We start from the raw sequence: 20,958 nt of genomic DNA, 5'->3' as shown, positions 1-20,958 counted from the left end.
GTCCTTCACCTGCGACCCCGCGCACGCCATCGCTGACCCCGCCATGCCCTAAATGTGGGTATTGGGGGGGGGGAGACCCTGCAGAGAGGAGGAAGAGAGACTTTACTCCGGCTCAACGGTCCATATCTGACATTTCCATTTTCAGATTGTGACTCGCTGGAGAAAAGCGCACAGGCGTTCACCGTTTCCTTCCTTTGGTTTCATTTTGCACAATTGAGAACATTTACTATGATTTTTGACAGATTTTCTGACCGTCTTTGCAGCGTTCTCTCTGTAGAGCTGTTTGGGTTCCTGACTTTCTAACTGATCTGTGGTGTTTTTATACATGTTTCTACAGCCGTTTCCATGGTTTCTAGCACCGTAAGAAGGTTAGAATTCAGAGACTTCTCTCCGGGCTAGTACGTTTAAATCTGACATTTCCTTCCACTTTCAGATATTGACCCTGCTGGAGAAAAGCACACAGGCGGTCACTGTTTCCCTTCCGTGGTTTCATTTTGCACAATTTAGAAACATTACTATCATTTTGACAGATGTTGTGATCAGTGTAAAGGAGGGATTTATCATCTTTCATCGTTCTCTCTGGAAAGGTGTTTATTTCTGACTTTCCAACTGATCTTTTAGGTTTTTATCCGATGTTTCGACGGCTGTTTCCATGTGTTTTCTCGCACCGTAAGAAGGTTAGAATTCAGTTGAGGGTGTGCACGATTATGGATTGATGAGGGATTGATCACTGTTGCATCATTATTCTCAATATAATTTAAAGATACATAAGAAAAATTCTCATGTTGTGATTTCTTAGGAAGAGAATAAGGGTCGAGCGACATTTCTTTTGAGATCCGACCAAAAGTTGATGTTTTTTTTTTTGTTCTGAGAAAAAAGTCAGAATTCTGTGAAGATTTTTTTCTCTGAATTTTGACTTTTTTCTCCGCATTCTGCGATTAGAGTCAGAACTGACTTTGGGTCGTTGCCCTTTGTTTTGGTCACAATCTCAATTCAAGCTGGAATATCTCTGCATTTCTACCTTTATCAAATACTGTGCTTCCTGCCATTTAAATATTGCACCCGTCCATTTTCCCTTTCTGTTCCACTTTTGCCTTATTCTTTTTGAAATGGTTTAATTTCTTGCTGACTTTTTTTTTTTTTTGATCAAATGTTTCTACAGCAGTTTCTTTTTTTATCTCACCATCAGTTTCGGTGTTTCCATGGTTCCTGAAGCTCATGTCCGCTCTCTGCGTCTCCTCGGTATTTGGCGCCTCTCGGCTTAAAAGAGGCTAACGATGGGTTGCGTGTTTTCTCGGTGTTTCGGTCGAAGCCTCGAATAAAAGAGAAACTGGTGGTTCAGCGATTGGATCATTGCTCTCTGACCCAGGAGGTGTTTTCTTCTGAGAAGAACCCGCTGGAGGGATTTCTCTTTTTAGTTTGTTACCGTTTACTTCAAAGTGTTCGGGGAGGGCGCTTTGAAATAAAATACTGACAGTAGAAAATAAACCTAGTCTCTTTGACTCGTTTTTTTTGTACAACGGCTTCTCTGACTTTCATGTTTCTCCCTCTGAAAACATCATTAACACATTTTAGATTCTCTTCACCTCAAAACATTCAATTCAAAAAGTATGTATTTATTTTGTTACTATATTAAGTCTTTGATCACATGGTATACACCTGAACATCAGCAGGAGAGGACTCTTTAAAGTAGAGACACTACATACTGATATACACCTGAACATCAGCAGGAGAGGACTCTTTAAAGTAGAGACACTACATACTGATATACACCTGAACATCAGCAGGAGAGGACTCTTTAAAGTAGAGACACTACATACTGATATACACCTGAACATCAGCAGGAGAGGACTCTTTAAAAGTAGAGACACTACATACTGATATACACCTGAACATCAGCAGGAGAGGACTCTTTAAAGTAGAGACACTACATACTGATATACACCTGAACATCAGCAGGAGAGGACTCTTTAAAGTAGAGACACTACATATTGATATACACCTGAACATCAGCAGGAGAGGACTCTTTAAAGTAGAGACGCTACATACTGATATACACCTGAACATCAGCAGGAGAGGACTCTTTAAAGTAGAGACACTACATACTGATATACACCTGAACATCAGCAGGAGAGGACTCTTTAAAGTAGAGACACTACATACTGATATACACCTGAACATCAGCAGGAGAGGACTCTTTAAAGTAGAGACACTACATACTGATATACACCTGAAACATCAGCAGGAGAGGACTCTTTAAAATAGAGACACTACATACTGATATACACCTGAACATCAGCAGGAGAGGACTCTTTAAAGTAGAGACACTACATACTGATATACACCTGGACATCAGCAGGAGAGGACTCTTTAAAGTAGAGACACTACATACTGATATACACCTGAACATCAGCAGGAGAGAACTCTTTAAAGTAGAGACACTACATACTGATATACACCTGAACATCAGCAGGAGAGGGACTCTTTAAAGTAAGAGAAGTAGTCTCTGGCCACACTTCAGCGACCTGATGAACTCATTACAATAATTAAATGATTCCTTTGTGTCTTGTGATGAGCGTTATCTCTTCCCCCGTGCAGACTGACGCTTCGGAAATAATTTGATTTATCTGTCGCACAGGAACTGTTCGAGCTCAGCTTTCTTATTTTCCACACAACTGATCACTAAACGCCTTTTTTTTTTTACTGTTTTAATTTAAATGTTAATGCCACACTCTACACACTGGAATGAGTTGCATTTTCTTTGTAGTATAGTTCTGACATGTCTTGGTGTTCGAGGAACTGTATGAACATTAAACGGCACAATGTGTCAACAGTTAGGGTACATTTAACAAATAGTTCTTTATTTCCAGAGCACTTTTCTGTTCTGCTTTGTATTGTTGTATTGGACTTTCTTTTTTTACTTGACAGCATTGTTCTGGAAACATGTTGTTCACGCGGCAGCTGATACAAGTCATTTTAAAATAGCAGCAGATATTTATGTGCAAATAACCGAAAGCTTTTACACTCATCCTCCTCTCAAGTGCATTTCAAAAGAATATTTAAATAGAAAACCATGAATAAAATAAATTGTAATAAAGTATTTTCTTTCCTTTGATGGCCCCAAATGTGTTTTTGTTTCTGTATTAAAATAAACCAAAAATATGAATGTAGTAGCAAACTTCCAGTAGTTAATTAGATTGGCTTTTTAAAACGGACCTCAAACTCTAAGAATCATTGAAACATTCTTCGTCCACTAAGACCTAAATGTTTAATGGTGTGTTTTTATCACCGCTCATTTAAATTCCAGACACAAGTCATAGTTCAGACGAAGGTATCGAGCACACACTTGACTCGACTCGTGGAAAACTAGGAGTCAAAAGTAAAATAATATTCTGTTATGTGCAAAACTGAAAGTCTCCAATGAAGGACACATGGCAGCTTCCTGTATGTAACACGTGAGGGGGAAGCACACTCTGAAGGTGTCCAGTTGTTTTGAAGGTCACTTCCTGCAGCGGTGAATATCGTTTCACTCCCAAACGTCTCCAGGGTCGAAAGACGAGTATGTTTATATTCTCTGACCCGTCTCTTCGTCCCTCTAAACCAGGACTGTGTCCAGCTCGTCTGCACCTGTTTTAAACATGAATTCTGTCTTTAAAAACTGTCGTAGGATTTCTCTGTGGCTCTTTTAAATCTCAGAATCAACTTCAGGGAGCGTCGCTCACATGACCTCAGCAGGGGGTCGACTCTGAAACCTTTAGCTGCGTGCAAACACGGGAGCATCGGAAAGGGTTCGGCCCGAGGGTTAACAGACACGTTAGAGGAGGGGATGCATTTTAGAATTATATATATATATATATTTGTAGAAATCCTCATAAATGTCAACAACAATCAAAGAATCAATGCTTCGACTCAAGAAAGGGAAATAACACAGTGGTCTGTGGAGCTCTGGAGAAATCTGTACAACATTTGCTTTGTACGACAGATCTAGCCTACCTGTCCATCTCCCTGTCTACCTGCCTCTCTCCTACCTGTCTACCTGCCTCTCCGTCAACTGCCTTTTACCTGTTTGTCAATCTGCCTACCTGTCTTCCTGTCTACCTGTCTGTCTACCTGTATGTCTACCTGTCTGTCTACCTGTCTGTCTACCTGTCTACCTGTCTGTCTACCTGTCTACCTGTCTGTCTACCGTCTGTCTACCTGTCTGTCTACCTGTCTGTCTACCTGTCTACCTGTCTACCTGTCTGTCTACCTGTCCACCTGTCTACCTGTCCACCTGCCTACCTGTCTACCTGTCTTGTCACCTGTCTACCTGTCTGTCTACTGTATACCTGTCTACTGTCTGTCTACCTGTCTACCTGTCTGTCTCTACCTGTCTGTCTACCTGTCTCTCTGTCTGTCTGTCTACCTGTATACCTGTCTGTCTACCTGTCTACCTGTCTGTCTACCTGTATACCTGTCTCTCCACCTGTGTACCTGTCTGTCTACCTGTCTGTCTCTTAATCACTGTCTGTGTACCTGTCTCTCTACCTGCCCGTCCAACTGCCTTTTCACCTGTTTGTCAATCTACCTACCTGTCTGCCTACCTGCAAGGATACATGTGAAACTACTTACCTGTCATACTACTCAAACCAACCTTGTTGACCTGCTTTTACCTACCTGTCTGACTACCTTTCCCTCTACCTACCTGTCTACCTCTCTGAAACTACCTGTCTACCTACCTACCTGTCTACCTACCTACCTACCTGTCTACCTACCTACCTACCTGTCTACCTACCTGTCCAACTGCCCACTTATCTACCTACCTACCTGCTGTCTGTCTACCTACCTGTCTACCTCTGAAACTACCTGTCTACCTACTTACCTGTCCAACTACCTACCTGTCTACCTACCTCTGAAACTACCTGCCTGCCTACTTACCTGTCCAACTGCCTACTTGTCTATCTACCTGTTTATCTGCCTGACTATCTACCTGGTAAACTACCTGTCTATCAAGCTACCTACTTGTCAAACTCTGAAACTACCCACCAGTTTGCCTACCTGTCAAGCTACCTTTAATGTCCAACGATCTACCTGTCTACCAACCTGCCTGTCTTCCTACCTGTTCACCTGCTGATCCAACTACCTGTCTGTATACCTGTCTGTCTACCTGTCTGTCTACCTGTCTGTCTACCTGTCTGTCTACCTGTCTGTCTACCTGTCTGTCTACCTGTCTGTCTACCTGCCCGTCCAACTGCCTTTTCACCTGTTTGTCAATCTACCTACCTGTCTGCCTACCTGCAAGGATACATGTGAAACTACTTACCTGTCATACTACTCAAACCAACCTTGTTGACCTGCTTTTACCTACCTGTCTGACTACCTTTCCCTCTACCTACCTGTCTACCTCTCTGAAACTACCTGTCTACCTACCTACCTGTCTACCTACCTGTCCAACTGCCCACTTATCTACCTAACTACCTGCTTGTCTGTCTGTCTGTCTACCTGTCTACCTCTGAAACTACCTGTCTACCTACTTACCTGTCCAACTACCTACCTGTCTACCTACCTCTGAAACTACCTGCCTGCCTACTTACCTGTCCAACTGCCTACTTGTCTATCTACCTGTTTATCTGCCTGACTATCTACCTGGTAAACTACCTGTCTATCAAGCTACCTACTTGTCAAACTCTGAAACTACCCACCAGTTTGCCTACCTGTCAAGCTACCTTTAATGTCCAACTATTTACCTGTCTACCAACCTGCCTGTCTTCCTACCTGTTCACCTGCTGATCCAACTACCTGTCTGTATACCTGTCTGTCTGTATACCTGTGAAACTACCTGCCTGTCTTCCTACCTGTTCACCTGTTTGTCAAACTACCTACCTGTCTGTATACCTGTCGAACTGTCTACCTGTGAAACTACCTGTCTGTCTTCCTACCTGTCCACCTGCTGATCTAACTACCTGTCTGTCTGTATACCTGTCTACTTTCTGCCATGAATGGCTGGGTCTAAATCCACAGACTCACATGTGAAAACAAAAGCTTGGTTACAGTGTGTGTTAAGATGATGAAGCGCTGACGATCTCTTTCTGTGAAGGATTACTAACTGTGTCTGATGTCTCTCTTTGGGGACCACAATGCTTCTGGAAGCTTCCCTGCAGCTCAGGAAACAAATCAACAACAATGAACGCAGCCATAAGCTGCAAAGTCGAGCCGAGCGTCTGCACGTTTTGCAAAGTGAGGAAAAAGAAAGATGAGTTTTCTCCATCTCCGCTGAGACGATGTTTGAGAAGCAGCGAGGCACCGGCTGCGTTACGGCACGAGGTTGAGATATTTTACGTGCAAATACACAAAAACAGTCAACGTGGAACAAAGTGTGAAACCACCGCGGGATCAGAGGAGCAGGAGGACGTGTTCCAATGCCAAGGGCAGGCACTTTCAAAAAGCTCTTGGCAGGTGATTGGATCAATCTGTCTATCACCTTCTATCATGGGCCACTTCTGATTGGTTAACAATGGCTGGTACATGTGGAGCACAGCACTTCTGATTGGTGTGGAGGACTGACACACAAGAAGAAGAAAAAATTGTAAAAAAGGAAAACATTTCGCAGGCTTTGCGATTTGATAATCGCATTATTTCAAATCGCGATTTCGATTTAAAATCGATTATTCGTTCAGCCCTACGCCCGGGCCTCGTATACAAGATGTCTCCGCGGACGTATGCAACTACGTGACGTCTCTGCCGTCTGCCGCTCTGTTTGACACCGTTTCTGACGAACAGAAATATTGTTTCTGCATCACTTTAACATTTTACGGGGAAATCTGCATTGTTGGTATGAGGGCGCAGTGGGTTGGACAGAACCCTGTATACAATGATATTTAAATACATGTCTATCGATAACATTGTTGCATCAAGCAGCATTTTACTTCTGTAGACAAACAAAGCTCTGATTTTTTATTTTAAGTAGAAGTACAAAGTAATATAACATGTAAATACTCAAGTAAAGTATTTAAAAATTGTACTTAAGTGCAGTACTTGAGTAAATCTACGTAGTTTCTTCCCACCTCTGTACGGGATAACAGTTTAAATGTCACTTTATCACATTATTCACTGTGTGAGTACAGAAGGTTGTTTCTGTCGTGCATATTATCACAGTGTGTTTCCCGTCTGCTGAATCAGACGAGGACGTTTTGCTGATGATCGTTAATAACTCAGATTAACGAGAAAGCGCTTCTCTTCAGCGCCATCCTGATGAAAGACTCATGAACTCTCCATTAAACATGAGGTGGGTTTTTAAGCATCGCTCATTAGGAACAGCCTGCACACCTTCTCCTCTCCGAACGTCTCTTTGAACGCCGAGCAGACCAGCAGACTATCTGTTTGATCCATAGACTGTATATATAACATCCAGATCCAACTGAAATGTGTTCGATGAAGGTCCAGCTTCGCAGAGGAGTCATGGTCTTGGTGTATGTAAGGCTAGTTAGCTTAGCTGCAGAGAATCCTTGTGTCGAACAACGTAGGAATAACTTCCTCCACTAAGACCTGAATGTTTCATATTTTGTTTAACCTTCCTGTTGTCTTCGTTTTCCCCCTCACTTTGGTGTTCGCGGTCAAATTCGACCGGTCCTGTTTTAACTGCTATTACATTAACACAAAAACCATTAATCATCACCACCCTTTCAAACTGTACATGTTGTATCAGAGTACTGGTACACATGAAGCACTGCAGTAGATATACAAAGAACAGACACTGAACGTGTGTTGGTGTGCCAGGTGTGATCCATGTGGGGGAGGGGCACATAAGAGCGGGAAATGTATCGTGTGTGTGTGTGTGTGTGTGTGTGTGTGTGTGTGTGTGTGTGTGTGTGTGTGTGTGTGTGTGTGTGTGTGTGTGTGTGTGTGTGTGTGTGTGTGTGTGTGTGTGTGTGTGTGTGTGTGTGTGTGTGTGTGTGTGTGTGTGTGTGTGTGTGTGTGTGTGTGTGTGTGTGTGTTTTATCTGATTTATCTGATCCGGATGGTTACTAATTCCTTTTCTTGATGGCGGTCATGTTTGACGGGAACACCATGGTGTTACAAAGTTGACTAAATCATCCAGAATGCAATGAAAGTGTTGATCAGCCATTGTACATGTTCAAAGTCTGCTGTGAAGGATGTCATGAAGCCTTGATGCAATCGAATGTAAAACAAAAAGGTTATGATTGATGAAAGTAGTAAATCGGTCAGATTTGACCCGAAGACAACGGGAGGGTTAATATTACACCTGATTTAAATTCAAGTCACAAGAAAGAGTTTTAGACGGAGGGAATGAGCTTGATTGATGGATAAACTAAGATATAAAAGCCCCAAAAAGGTGCTTTGATAAAGGTCCAGCATTGCAGAGGCGTCATCCTCCTCCTGGAGGCAAAGTAGGCCACAGACGGAGATGACAGAGCGCACAAAGCAGTGAGTTTCCTTCAGTAAAGTGGAACTCTGTGGGAGGATGCGTTTAAAATCAGTGAAAGTTATTGAGCGTGCAGGTGGAGGTTCTCCTGCCAGAGGATAAACCCATTCACTACAGGCCCCTGGCTTTTCTTGGAAAAAACGGGAGTGGAGTTTGCAAATCCAAAAAGAGAAACTGAGCCCGGGGCGGGATCAGAAAGTGAACCGAAAGAAAGAATCTGCACATGGTGTTAAAATCTGCCAGATATAGAGTGGGGGCACGTATTTGTGTAGCTTAACCCTGAAGGCAGCATCTCCCTGGTTTACTCATACAAAGAGATTTCTCCATTTGATTTTGAATTACTGCAGAAAATAAACTCAAGGTTTACGATACTTACACTTCTTGTTCAGCCGGAAAAACTCCACATATTAACACCACTTTATGATTTCTGAAGTAACAAGCTAACGTTCACGTCTCCACCGCTAAGCTAAAGGTGGCTAATGTTGGGCTATAAAGGAACTACAGCACGGTCACATGACTTCACGTCACCACCGCTAAGCTAAAGGTGGCTAATGTTGGGCTATAAAGGAACTACAGCACCGCTAAGCTAAAGGTGGCTAATGTTGGGCTATAAAGGAACTACAGCACGGTCACATGACTTCACGTCACCACCGCTAAGCTAAAGGTGGCTAATGTTGGGCTATAAAGGAACTACAGCACAGTCACATGACTTCACGTCACCACCGCTAAGCTAAAGGTGGCTAATGTTGGGCTATAAAGGAACTACAGCGCGGTCACATGACTTCACGTTACCACCGCTAAGCTAAAGGCGGCTAACGTTGGGCTATAAAGGAACTACAGCACGGTCACATGACTTCACATCACCACCGCTAAGCTAAAGGTGGCTAATGTTGGGCTATAAAGGAACTACAGCACGGCCACATGACTTCACGTCACCACCGCTAAGCTAAAGGTGGCTAATGTTGGGCTATAAACGAACTACATCACGGTCACATGACTTCACATCACCACCGCTAAGCTAAAGGTGGCTAATGTTGGGCTATAAAGGAACTACAGCACGGTCACATGACTTCACGTCACCACCGCTAAGCTAAAGGTGGCTAATGTTGGGCTATAAAGGAACTACAGCGCGGTCACATGACTTCACGTTACCACCGCTAAGCTAAAGGCGGCTAACGTTGGGCTATAAAGGAACTACAGCACGGTCACATGACTTCACATCACCACCGCTAAGCTAAAGGTGGCTAATGTTGGGCTATAAAGGAACTACAGCACGGCCACATGACTTCACGTCACCACCGCTAAGCTAAAGGAGGCTAATGTTGGGCTATAAAGGAACTACAGCACGGTCACATGACTTCACGTTACCACCGCTACGCTAAAGGAGGCTAATGTTGGGCGTGATCAGGGTTGGGAGGGTTACTTTGTAAATGTAATCAGTTACTGATTACTGATTACATGGCTCTGAAAGTAATCCGAATACAGTTACAGTTACGTGTCTTAAAAATCTACGTAATCAGATTACTTTTAGATTACTTTTGGATTACTTTCCAAACTGGGTATGTTTTTGTGAACAGGAGACACAAAAAGGAAACTGAACGTGTTTTTTCTGTTTTAATGGCGTATCAAGAGCACAACTGAAACATCACATCTGAAACGATGCAACAACATAATACACGTTGTGGGGATGCAGCTTGGGATGTGAGGAGAGGGACACGGCTTAGAACGGGCGTGTCGCCTTCTGTCCTGCCAGTGTTGGCAAGACATGAATTAAAATGTCGAACTCGGACTTCATTTTAAGGACATGTCGGCCAGGGGTGTAGAGCTATATTTGTTTAAGCACGGGATCGGCAAAACAGGAGAGTGTGTGCACCAGTCTGCCTTGATCTATGTATTCATGTCCGTGACTCTCACAGTATCTGCTGCCCACAGCTGTTTTATAGAAGGAACACCTCCTTCACTTCATGAACTCTCTGCAGCGCCAGGAGGCAGCGGGAGGGTTAACTCCGTCTCTGAGAAGACGAGCGGGCCGCGCAGTGCCTTTCACGCACCGCCTTCACTGTGTGTACCTTCAGAAATAATCATTAGTAAGGCTAAAGACTAAAGAGCGACCGCAGGCTGATGTGTTTTAACCACACACACACCTCTACATACACACACACACAAGCGATTTAAACCCAGACTTTTGTTCCTCCATGTTTCGTTGTTATCGTTTCACTGAGCGAGCGGACCCGCGATTTTTTTTTCAAACGCTTTCCATCTGCGGCGGTAATAGGTTTTGTGCGCTGTGATGATTCGGCTGTACCTTTAGTAATGAATATTAAATGTTTAGTTAGTGTTTAAGTAGGGGCGGTGGTGGCGAAGTCGAGTGGGAGTTGGCTTGGCAACTGGAAGGTCACCAGTTCAAGTCCCAACAAGACCAAGTGCTACCGAGGTGTCCCTGAGCAAGGCACCGTTCCCCACACTGCTCCCCGGGCGCCGTTCAAAATGGCAGCCCACTGCTCCTAACACTAGGATGGGTCAAATGCAGAGAAACAATTTCCCCACGGGGATTAATAAAGTATATCAAATCAAAATCAAACAGTACACCTGAACTTTCGAAAGAATATCCATAACATTCATTTGTCTGCAACTTATATCAATATTCCAATTACTTGTAGACTGTTGTGCATATTTCGACTATATACTATTTAAAGTATTGTTTTATTGTGTTGCACTGTGGGAGGAGTCTGTGACCTCAGATTGTCATTGTCATAACTAACTGCAGCTCAAATGACAATAAAGCCTTGAAACTTGAAAAAGTATTTACATGAGGAATTAATTTACTAAATATGTGCTAATTTGCGTACTGTGCAACTGTGTTTAAATGTAATATTACGCACCTATCGTGGTTCCAAAACCTTCCTCCTCTTCCTCGCCCACACAGGTCACCTCAGGGGTCCCATCACCAGGGTCTCGGAGTTGAACTCGAACTGGTTGCTGGAGGACTTCCCCCAGGAGTAGAGGCTGGGCGGCCGCTGTTTGAAGGAGCTGGTGTACCGGTAGAAGCTCCGGTGCCGGTTCTTCAGGTACTCCCGGTAGTTCTTGGTGAGCAGCGTGTAGAGGAAGGGGTTAATGCAGCTGTTGGAGTACGTGAGACTCGCCACCAGGTAGTTGATGCACTTCTTCGTCTCAGAGGCCATGTTCAGAGGTTTGTTGACGTACAGATCCAGGAGCTGCCAGATCCAGAAGGGCAGGAAACAAGCCCAGAACACCAGCACGATGGTGAAGATCATGATCAGGACCTTCTGCTTCGGAGACCTCTTCCCACCTCTGTCAGGGAAGGAAACAAATATGTTAATAATATCGTTTTTTGTGTGGAAATGTACTGAGACAAACCAGTAAATAATAATAAAATGGTGAGGAAACCTTTCTGTTATACTGAAATGAAGATTCTTGGATTAAGACGGTCTTCTTGGGCAGTGGTTCCCAACCTGGGGGGGGGCGCCAAAGATCGCGGATGATTTGAGGCCAAATATCATATTTAGACTTTTTTTTTTTATATATATATATATACATATAATTGTAAAGCAATACATGATTGTCACTAAGCCTTGTCTCTACATTACAATAAAATATAAAAAATAATTGATTAATTAATTTGAATAACAATTCAAGTTAGTATTAAAGGCATAACAAGACAGAAATGTATAATTCTTTCTTTAATAGAAATGTTTCTTCTGCCCATAAAGTGTCCAAACCGGGCTTTTCTGGATAAGCGCATGTTTAAAACATAGTCATTGTCCATGCCGGTTTCAGTTGGATTATTTGTCAGTTGCTCCGATCAGGTCGGTCTCCTCCATTCTGTAGATTATGTACGACTTTTGAATCCACATAAACACATCGGCAAAATCCGGCTTACTTTGAGCACGTGTTTTAAACAGTTTAATCCCTTTGTGAATTGTTTCCACTTCCGCCGTCCTTTCATTTCTTCATGCAGCGGGAATCCAGATGGATTAATCCTGAGTCCAATAACCATCAAAGTCGCTCCAATAGTGCTCCTTGATTACGCTTTCATCCTCCTTTAACAACACACTTCACTTTACATTTAGCTGACGCTTTTATCCAAAGCGACTCACAATAAGTGCGTTCGACCAACAAAATGCAAACTTGAAGAAAACAGAATCATAAAGTACACCAGGCTTCATAGAGCCAAGCATATCAAGTGCTACTCAACTGGCTTTAGGTAAGCCAGTCCTTTATTAGTATATAAGTGCTTTGTTAATAGTTCTATCCTCGAGGTGGAGTCGAGAGAGATGAGTCTTCAGTCCGGAAGGTGTGTGAGCTTTCTGCTGTCCTGATGTCAATGGGAGCTCATTCCACCATCTTGGAGCCAGGATAGCAAACCCACGTGTTTCTGCTGATGGGAACTTGGGTCCCCCTCGCAGCGAGGGTGCAGCGAGTCGTCTGGCTGATGCAGAGCGGAGTGCACGTGCTGGGGTGCACGGTTTAACCATGTCCTGGATGTAGGAAGGGCCAGATCCATTCGCAGCATGGTACGCAAGCACCAGGGTCTTGAAGTGGATTCTAGCAGTTACCGGAAGCCAGTGGAGGAGCGGAGTGGTGTTCCATCCAGTTTGTGATGGTAGTTGTAGCATTTTTTAGACTTTTAAACTTTAATTACCGCTGTTGCGCCCCCCCCTCCCCCCCTTGTGTGTGTGTGGGGCGCAACTTCCAACAGGAGTCATTTGGGGGGGCTCTTGGGAAAAAAGTTGGGAACCTGTTCGAGGGAGTTTATTCTGTCAAGAAGGTAAAACGTTACAGAGAGTCAAGCAGTCTGCAGCGAAGGACAACGATCAGAAGGTCTTCAGGGGGTCTTATGTTCACACCGAGAATAGAAGAGGAGACAAACAGAAAAGATAAAAGCAGTCTCTCCAGAGGGTTTAGGAAAACAGCTGGAAATCAGGTCTGTGGCTGAAACGCATTCAAAAGACGGGTCACGTTTTGTTCAGCCGGATAATCTCCACACGTCTACTTTTATCATTTTCTAATCATAAATCTAGTCGCCAGAAGCAAAATGCTAACGTGATGCTATAAAGGAGCTACAGCGAGTCCAGCAGCACGACTTCAACGTCACGCCGACTTCAGATCCAGATTCAAACACAGATTCTAGATGGTACGAGTTGAAGCTTTTGTCTGAACACTTTGCAGGAGGCAGGGACTTGCTTTCAAGCAGAACAGAAACTAACTCAGAGGAGTGTTCACGTGTTTGGCGTAATGACGTACAACGGCCTCCACGACTTCTGTAGTCCTGTTCAGCCACTTGGTAACAACCATCGTTTCTCAGACACGTCCACAGATCCGTCTCTTCAATGCGTCTCAACCTCAGACCTTAGTTCAGATAGTTTCCTAAACCCTACGGAGAGATCCCATTGGCTCTGAGACCAGGGAACAGGAAGTGGAGACATGCTGACTCACTTCGGGGTTTTAGGACGCGTCACTGCGGTTTTAGGATTCTTTAAAACATCTTGTAGCAAATGAAGAAACATCTCCACAAAAGGTCAAGACCATTAACCTTACAACAATAAATAGCTCTGACCCATTTACGACTCATTTAGGTTCGGATATTGTACTGCTACCTGTTAAATAGAAATAGCTTGTAAAAGAAGAAAAGATGGTGAACTTTAAATGCTCCCTTATGGTGCATTTCCACTGCAGCGGGTCGCCCCCTTTAAGCGTCCTTAAGCGTCCTCAAGCGGCCAGGCCAGTTGTTGGTGGCCTTTCCATATAGCGTAGCCCCGGCTAGCGGGTACTTTCCCCCTCTTTCTCCGGCCCCATCAAATCGTGGTTCTATCAGGCCAGGGCTGAACTAGAGACGCCAACACTCTCGACTGCTGATTGGTCAGAGAGAATCGTCACGAGATCGCGCGCGAGATCATCCCTCGCGTCGCATATATATCTAGAAGCAAGCTTGCAGCATTTTTGTAAACGGAGGAGCTACAAAAATGGCAACGTCAAAGAAAAGCACGCCGTGGTCGACCGAGGAGGTGACGACGTTCCTGCATCTCATTGGGGATGATACAATCCAGCGGGAGCTCGACGGGAGCCCCGCCTACACTGCGTTGCTATAGTAACTACCCCAGGTCCTAAACTGTAATGGGAATGTGCCGCGGCCTCGGACGGCCAGCGAGGCAGCCTGAGAGTGGACGCTTAGGGACGCTTCAACGGGGCGACCCCGCTGCAGTGGAAATGCTCCCTTAGTATGATACCAGTTTTTGGGAGTAGGGGGATTAAATAAGTGTAAACTTCTTCCCCCCCTTTTCAGATGTATAATTAGGTAGATCTTTTGTTTGAATATAATTTGTAAGTCAATAACAATTTGATACTGCTTAAGTTTGTACAGTATCATAATTCTCTTGTTTCATTATTATTATTATTATTATTATTATTTGTTGTATTATTTTTTACACATTCAAAATAAATCAAATCAAATAACTATTCAGAGGCTTTACTCGAGTAAAAGTCCTGCATTCAAAAGCGTACAAGGGCAACAAGTTTTATCAGCAAAATGTTGTTAAAGTATAGAAAACATTTATGCTATACTGAAAAAACTGAGACGTAGACTTTAATTAAAGGTGGGGTAGGTAAGTTTCAGAAACCGGCTCGAGATACACTTGTTGTTATATTCCATGGAATGCTCTTAACATCCCGATAGCAATGAATATCTGAAGCGCTTTGACAACAAATCCATTGAAAAATATCTTCTGTGGAAGCCGCGCTATAAAAAGCTCGACCAATCATCTGAGCTGGCTAAAGTAACTGGATGGCCTACCTGCCTGTCAGCCTCCCATCTGGGCACACACGTATCTCGTGCCCTCATTGGTCATGTGTGCGTTCGTGTGTTGGGGGAGGGGCTCTGTGAGGAAGTGGCAGATTTTCTCCGGCTGTGTATTTTCAAATTCTAGCGATCTCGAGCTGGTTTCTCAAACTTACCTACCCCACCTTTAAGTGTTTTATGTCAACAAATTATACTTAACTGTATTAGGTTAGTTATGTATTAATATATATATTTATCTATAACCAGGTTGAACCTAATATAAATGTGACATGTGTTGACATTATACATTTAATTCAGTGTATGCATTGAAAATCTTACTGAAGTAAAAGTACAAAAGTATTTTCAGCTAAATGTATAAAAAGTAAAATAACAATAATTAGCAATTTGTGTGACTTAAAGAGTTATAAGTAGTTTTTAGAGATGCATTTAGCTAAAGCTGTAAATGAGATAATGCCTCATTTGCATAATTAGACATCAGAAAGATTAGAGATGAATATTTAAGAAAACGTGCAATAGAAAAGATAATTGTTTTACACACATACATTATTTCCCTTCAAATGTAGAAGTGTAAAGTGGCATTACGTTCAGAAGCAGAATCAGTTTATCACCAGGTCGGTTGACACTACGAAGCATTTGACTTGATGTCGTGGCGCGTACATAAAAGTCAAACAACAATTTAAAACACAGATAAAAAACGATTTTAAGAAAACTATAATAACATTCAAATTTTTTATAAAATAGTAAAATATAGCAGTATTTACAAAACTCGAATAAAATATGAATAACATTGGGCAGTAATAAAAAAACAAAACATATTGTGTCCATTCTGTGCATTAATGTAATGTATAGTATATGATGTGGCTATTAACACCACTATATGTTAATACTAAAGTACAGTAAGTACCTTAACAATGGCACTTAAGTACAGTACAAGAGTAACTGCCCACCTCTGGACTCTGTGGATCACCGGGTTGCGCGTGGACTCCAGTAAAGTGCGCGCCAGCTTCACGTACAGGTATCCGATGATGAGTCCCGGGGCCATGATGCTGGTGCCAAACAGCACCGTGACGTACACTTTGTAAGCCAGGGGGGCCAGAGCCGGCGCGCAGATCCGCTTCACGCCCCCCCCGTGCACGCGCTGCTGGGTCTGCGACACCATCACCATCATGGGCACGGACAGGAAGAGGGACAGCAGCCACACTCCCCACGCGAGAGCCTTCCTGTAGCTCTTAGACCTCCTCACGGTGTCCAGAGGCTTGGTGACGGACAGGTAGCGCTCCGTGCACATCACCGTGAGCGTAAAGATGCTCGCGTGCATGGTGAGCAGGTCCAGGCTCAGCAGCACGCGACACCCCACGTCCCCGAAGTACCAGTCCTTCAGGAAGTATGTGACCACCACGAAGGGGATGGTGGAGAGGTACAGCAGGTCCGCGAGCGCCAGGTTGATGATGGAGATGTACATGGCGGTGGCGAAGCGGATCGAGTGGCACATCACCACGAGCGTGTACACGTTCCCCGCCACCCCGATGATGTACACGAGGGACAGCAGCGTCCCGAAGGTGGAGGTGATCAGCAGGTCCGGATCCGCGTGAGTCCCGGATGTGCTGTTGTTCATGGCTGCAGAGTCTCTCTCCAGTCTCTCTCCTTATCTTCCCGCGCTCTGTGGACGGGACGTTTTGGGTAAAAGATGCGCGCGGGCACAGGTTGCGTCTCGCGGCTTGCTCTCTGCTGCGCTTTTCTCCTGACGTCACTGCTGTAACTCTCACACTGAGGATGTTTTATATATCACAACAACACAAATGAGATATATTTAAAGATATTTGACCGTCTCTCAAGTGAAGCTGCGAGGAATGAAACATAAAGGAGAGGGATGGGAATTAAATAAGATACAAGTTTGGGGCACCTGATGGCACAGCAGGAACAACATACACGTCCAAGTCACTTTTACGCACAGCTCTGGATTAATTCAGGGCGAAACACACAATTTAACTATAATAGATATCACGATGAAACTTCCCCAGGTCAGTACCGATAATGAGACCGTTATTTTGTTCACGCATGTCCCGGATGCAGGAACACATAGACAACCAATCAAATCACTTTTACGCACAGATTAGCATAAATCACACTGAATAGGGTAAATATTTAAACAAACATATATCACCATGCAACTTCCCCACTTCACTACTGACATCAAAACAATAATTTTTCGTTTTGCAAGTTGTCTGAAATATTTCCCTCTGATGTCTAATTATGCAAATGACGCCTTATCTCATTAAATATGCGCATCCTCCGGGACAGAAGTCGAGCAGCAGCTGTAAATATGGTAAAGCTGCAAGAAATATGTGAGCAGGGGGTTTGGAGAGATGTGATTATGAAATAAACAAACGGTTGGTGAGCGCGTGAGGCACAGCAGGAGCAGAATAAACGTCACACTGACGTCAGGTCACTTCACAGATCTGCATGAATGAAGGAGAGACAATCATTTTAACTTTTATATATCACTATGACACTTCCTCAGTTTATCACTTATATAAGATCGAATATTTTTTGTATTTCAAGTTTTCTAAAATGGTATGTTTAAATATGTAAATGAGGCTTTATGTCATGTATGTGCACACTACAGGTGAATGGGGTAAACATTTAAAAGAATAGCTATCATCATAACACTTCCCAAGTGCCATTTTTTATTGTATTGCAAGTTTTCTGAAACAGTATGTCTAATTAAGAAAAGGAGGCATTATCTCAGTGTGCTAATTAGCATATCCGGGACATCTGTGAACTTGAAGCCGTCAGAACTATTTACATTATGTTAAAATATGCAAATGAGGCGTTATGTAAGGGTCAATTTAGGTCTAATCTGCAGACACAGTAATATAGACTCCTAAATGTGTATTTTGGATGTGTTTTTAATGTTTAAGACGAGATGCTATGGAAGCGAAACAGCCGGACATCTCAGCATTTCTCTGCATAAAAACCCATTTGACCCATTTGACCCATTTCAGTGTTTCACCGTAGTCTCCGGTTCCGTGGTGCAAAGGAGACGAGGACGCATGAACTTGCATAATGAGTCTGTTCTCCCCCAACAGACGACGAGCGCTCCTGACTCTGCAGCTAATGGCCTCTCGTCGTGCCTCCGGATCAACACCTGATGAGTTTCAAATGCCAGCGATACTGAAATATCATCCCGTCACGCTGTGCGTCGGAAGCATGATGACTGCTGCCTGATCAGAACACAGCTCACAGGCCACATGTATTCAATGGTGAATATACAGTTACAATATATACATTTAAATACATTACATCTTTTAGATTACTTTTCTAACAAAGGTTTTCATAAAAATAAAGTCATAAAATACAAGCTACCCTGCAGTCTACAAAGTACTTCAGACTAGCTGCACCTTCACCAGCTACCCTGCAGTCTACAAAGTACTTCAGACTAGCTGCACCTCCACCAGCTACCCTGCAGTCTACAAAGTACTTCAGACTAGCTGCACCTTCACCAGCTACCCTGCAGTCTACAAAGTACTTCAGACTAGCTGCACCTTCACCAGCTACCCTGCAGTCTACAAAGTACTTCAGACTAGCTGCACCTTCACCAGCTACCCTGCAGTCTACAAAGTACTTCAGACTAGCTGCACCTTCACCAGCTACCCTGCAGTCTACAAAGTACTTCAGACTAGCTGCACCTCCACCAGCTACCCTGCAGTCTACAAAGTACTTCAGACTAGCTGCACCTTCACCAGCTACCCTGCAGTCTACAAAGTACTTCAGACTAGCTGCACCTTCACCAGCTACCCTGTAGTCTACAAAGTACTTCAGACTAGCTGCACCTCCACCAGTTACCCTGCAGTCTACAAAGTACTTCAGACTAGCTGCACCTTCACCAGCTACCCTGCAGTCTACAAAGTACTTCAGACTTGCTGCACCTTCACCAGCTTTCAGAACACTTTCATGATCAATCATTATAAAACACATCATATATATTATTCTGAAATGGACCAATCTGCACAACGACTACTTTTACTGTCTTTCACTATATTTTGATGAGAATACTTTCTACTTTCACTTGAGGAACATTTTGAATGCAGGACTTTGACTGTGACAGAGTATTCCTACACTCTGGTACTTCTACTGTTACTCTAGTACAAGGTCTGAGTACTTCTACTTTTACTCAAGTAACAGATCTGAGTACTTCTACTTTTACTCAAGTAACAGATCTGAGTACTTCTACTTTTACTCAAAAACAAGATCTGAGTACTTCTACTTTTACTCAAGTACAAGATCTGAGTACTTCTACTTTTACTCAATACAAGATCTGAGTACTTCTACTTTCACTCAAGTACAAGATCTGAATACTTCTACTTTTACTCAAGTACTAGATCTGAGTACTTCTACTTTTACTCAAGTACCAGATCAGAGTTTTTCTACTTTTACTCAAGTACAATATCTGAGTACTTCTACTTTTACTCAAGTACAAGATCTGAGTACTTCTACTTTTACTCAAGTACAATATCTGAGTACTTCTACTTTTACTCAAGTACAAGATCTGAGTACTTCTACTTTCACTCAAGTACAAGATCTGAGTACTTCTACTTTTACTCAAGTACAAGATCTGAGTACTTCTACTTTTACTCAAGTACAAGATCTGAGTACTTCTACTTTTACTCAAGTACAAGATCTGAGTACTTCTACTTTTACTCAAGTACAAGATCTGAGTACTTCTACTTTTACTCAAGTACAAGATCTGAGTACTTCTACTTTCACTCAAGTACAAGATCTGATTACTTCTACTTTTACTCAAGTACAAGATCTGAGTACTTCTACTTTTACTCAAGTACAAGATCTGAGTACTTCTACTTTTACTCAAGTACAAGATCTGAGTACTTCTACTTTTACTCAAGTACAAGATCTGAGTACTTCTACTTTTACTCAAGTACAAGATCTGAGTACTTCTACTTTTACTCAAGTACAAGATCTGAGTACTTCTACTTTCACTCAAGTACAAGATCTGAGTACTTCTACTTTTACTCAAGTACAAGATCTGAGTACTTCTACTTTTACTCAAAGTACAAGATCTGAGTACTTCTACTTTTACTCAAGTACAAGATCTGAGTACTTCTACTTTTACTCAAGTACAAGATCTGAGTACTTCTACTTTCACTCAAGTACAAGATCTGAGTACTTCTACTTTTACTCAAGTACTAGATCTGAGTACTTCTACTTTTACTCAAGTACAAGATCTGAGTACTTCTACTTTTACTCAAGTACAATATCTGAGTACTTCTACTTTTACTCAAGTACAAGATCTGAGTACTTCTACTTTTACTCAAGTACAAGATCTGAGTACTTCTACTTTTACTCAAGTACAAGATCTGAGTACTTCTACTTTCACTCAAGTAACAGATCTGAATACTTCTACTTTTACTCAAGTACAAGATCTGAGTACTTCTACTTTTACTCAAGTACAAGATCTGAGTACTTCTACTTTTACTCAAGTACAAGATCTGAGTACTTCTACTTTTACTCAAGTACAAGATCTGAGTACTTCTACTTTTACTCAAGTACTAGATCTGAGTACTTCTACTTTCACTCAAGTACAAGATCTGAATACTTCTACTTTTACTCAAGTACTAGATCTGAGTACTTCTACTTTTACTCAAGTACCAGATCAGAGTTCTTCTACTTTTACTCAAGTACAATATCTGAGTACTTCTAC

At 42.8% G+C, this 20,958-nt stretch overlaps 2 protein-coding genes across 2 annotated transcripts in view; one reads left to right on the top strand and one right to left on the bottom strand.

The window, feature by feature from the left end:
* Positions 1-388, top strand: part of ogfod3 (2-oxoglutarate and iron dependent oxygenase domain containing 3) — a 38,565-nt gene extending 38,177 nt beyond the window's left edge. The window contains 1 exon segment of the mRNA XM_034107583.2: positions 2-388. Within this exon segment, the coding sequence (XP_033963474.1) occupies positions 2-52 (51 nt within the window). The 3' untranslated portion in view covers positions 53-388.
* Positions 17-16,864, bottom strand: LOC117464859 (urotensin-2 receptor). The gene is made up of 3 exons (XM_034107582.1): positions 16,187-16,864; positions 11,305-11,734; positions 17-78 (listed from the first exon to the last, which is right to left on the bottom strand). The coding sequence occupies exons 1-2, from the start codon at positions 16,852-16,854 to the stop codon at positions 11,350-11,352; spliced, it is 1,053 nt and encodes a 350-aa protein (XP_033963473.1). The 5' UTR covers positions 16,855-16,864; the 3' UTR covers positions 17-78; positions 11,305-11,349.
* Positions 16,865-20,958: the final 4,094 nt, after the last annotated feature.

This window comes from Pseudochaenichthys georgianus, chromosome 19 (assembly GCF_902827115.2).
Source record: "Pseudochaenichthys georgianus chromosome 19, fPseGeo1.2, whole genome shotgun sequence".
Classification (NCBI taxonomy): Eukaryota; Metazoa; Chordata; class Actinopteri; order Perciformes; family Channichthyidae; genus Pseudochaenichthys; species Pseudochaenichthys georgianus.
This window is presented reverse-complemented; position numbering and strand designations above follow the sequence as displayed.

Coding starts and splice junctions, on each gene's coding strand:
- LOC117464859 (XM_034107582.1), bottom strand. CDS start 16,854: ATGAACAACAGCACATCCGGGACTCACGCGGATCCGGACCTGCTGATC. Junction 11,735..16,186: donor GTGATCCACAGAGTCCAGAG/GTGGGCAGTTAC, acceptor CTTCCCTGACAG/AGGTGGGAAGAGGTCTCCGA.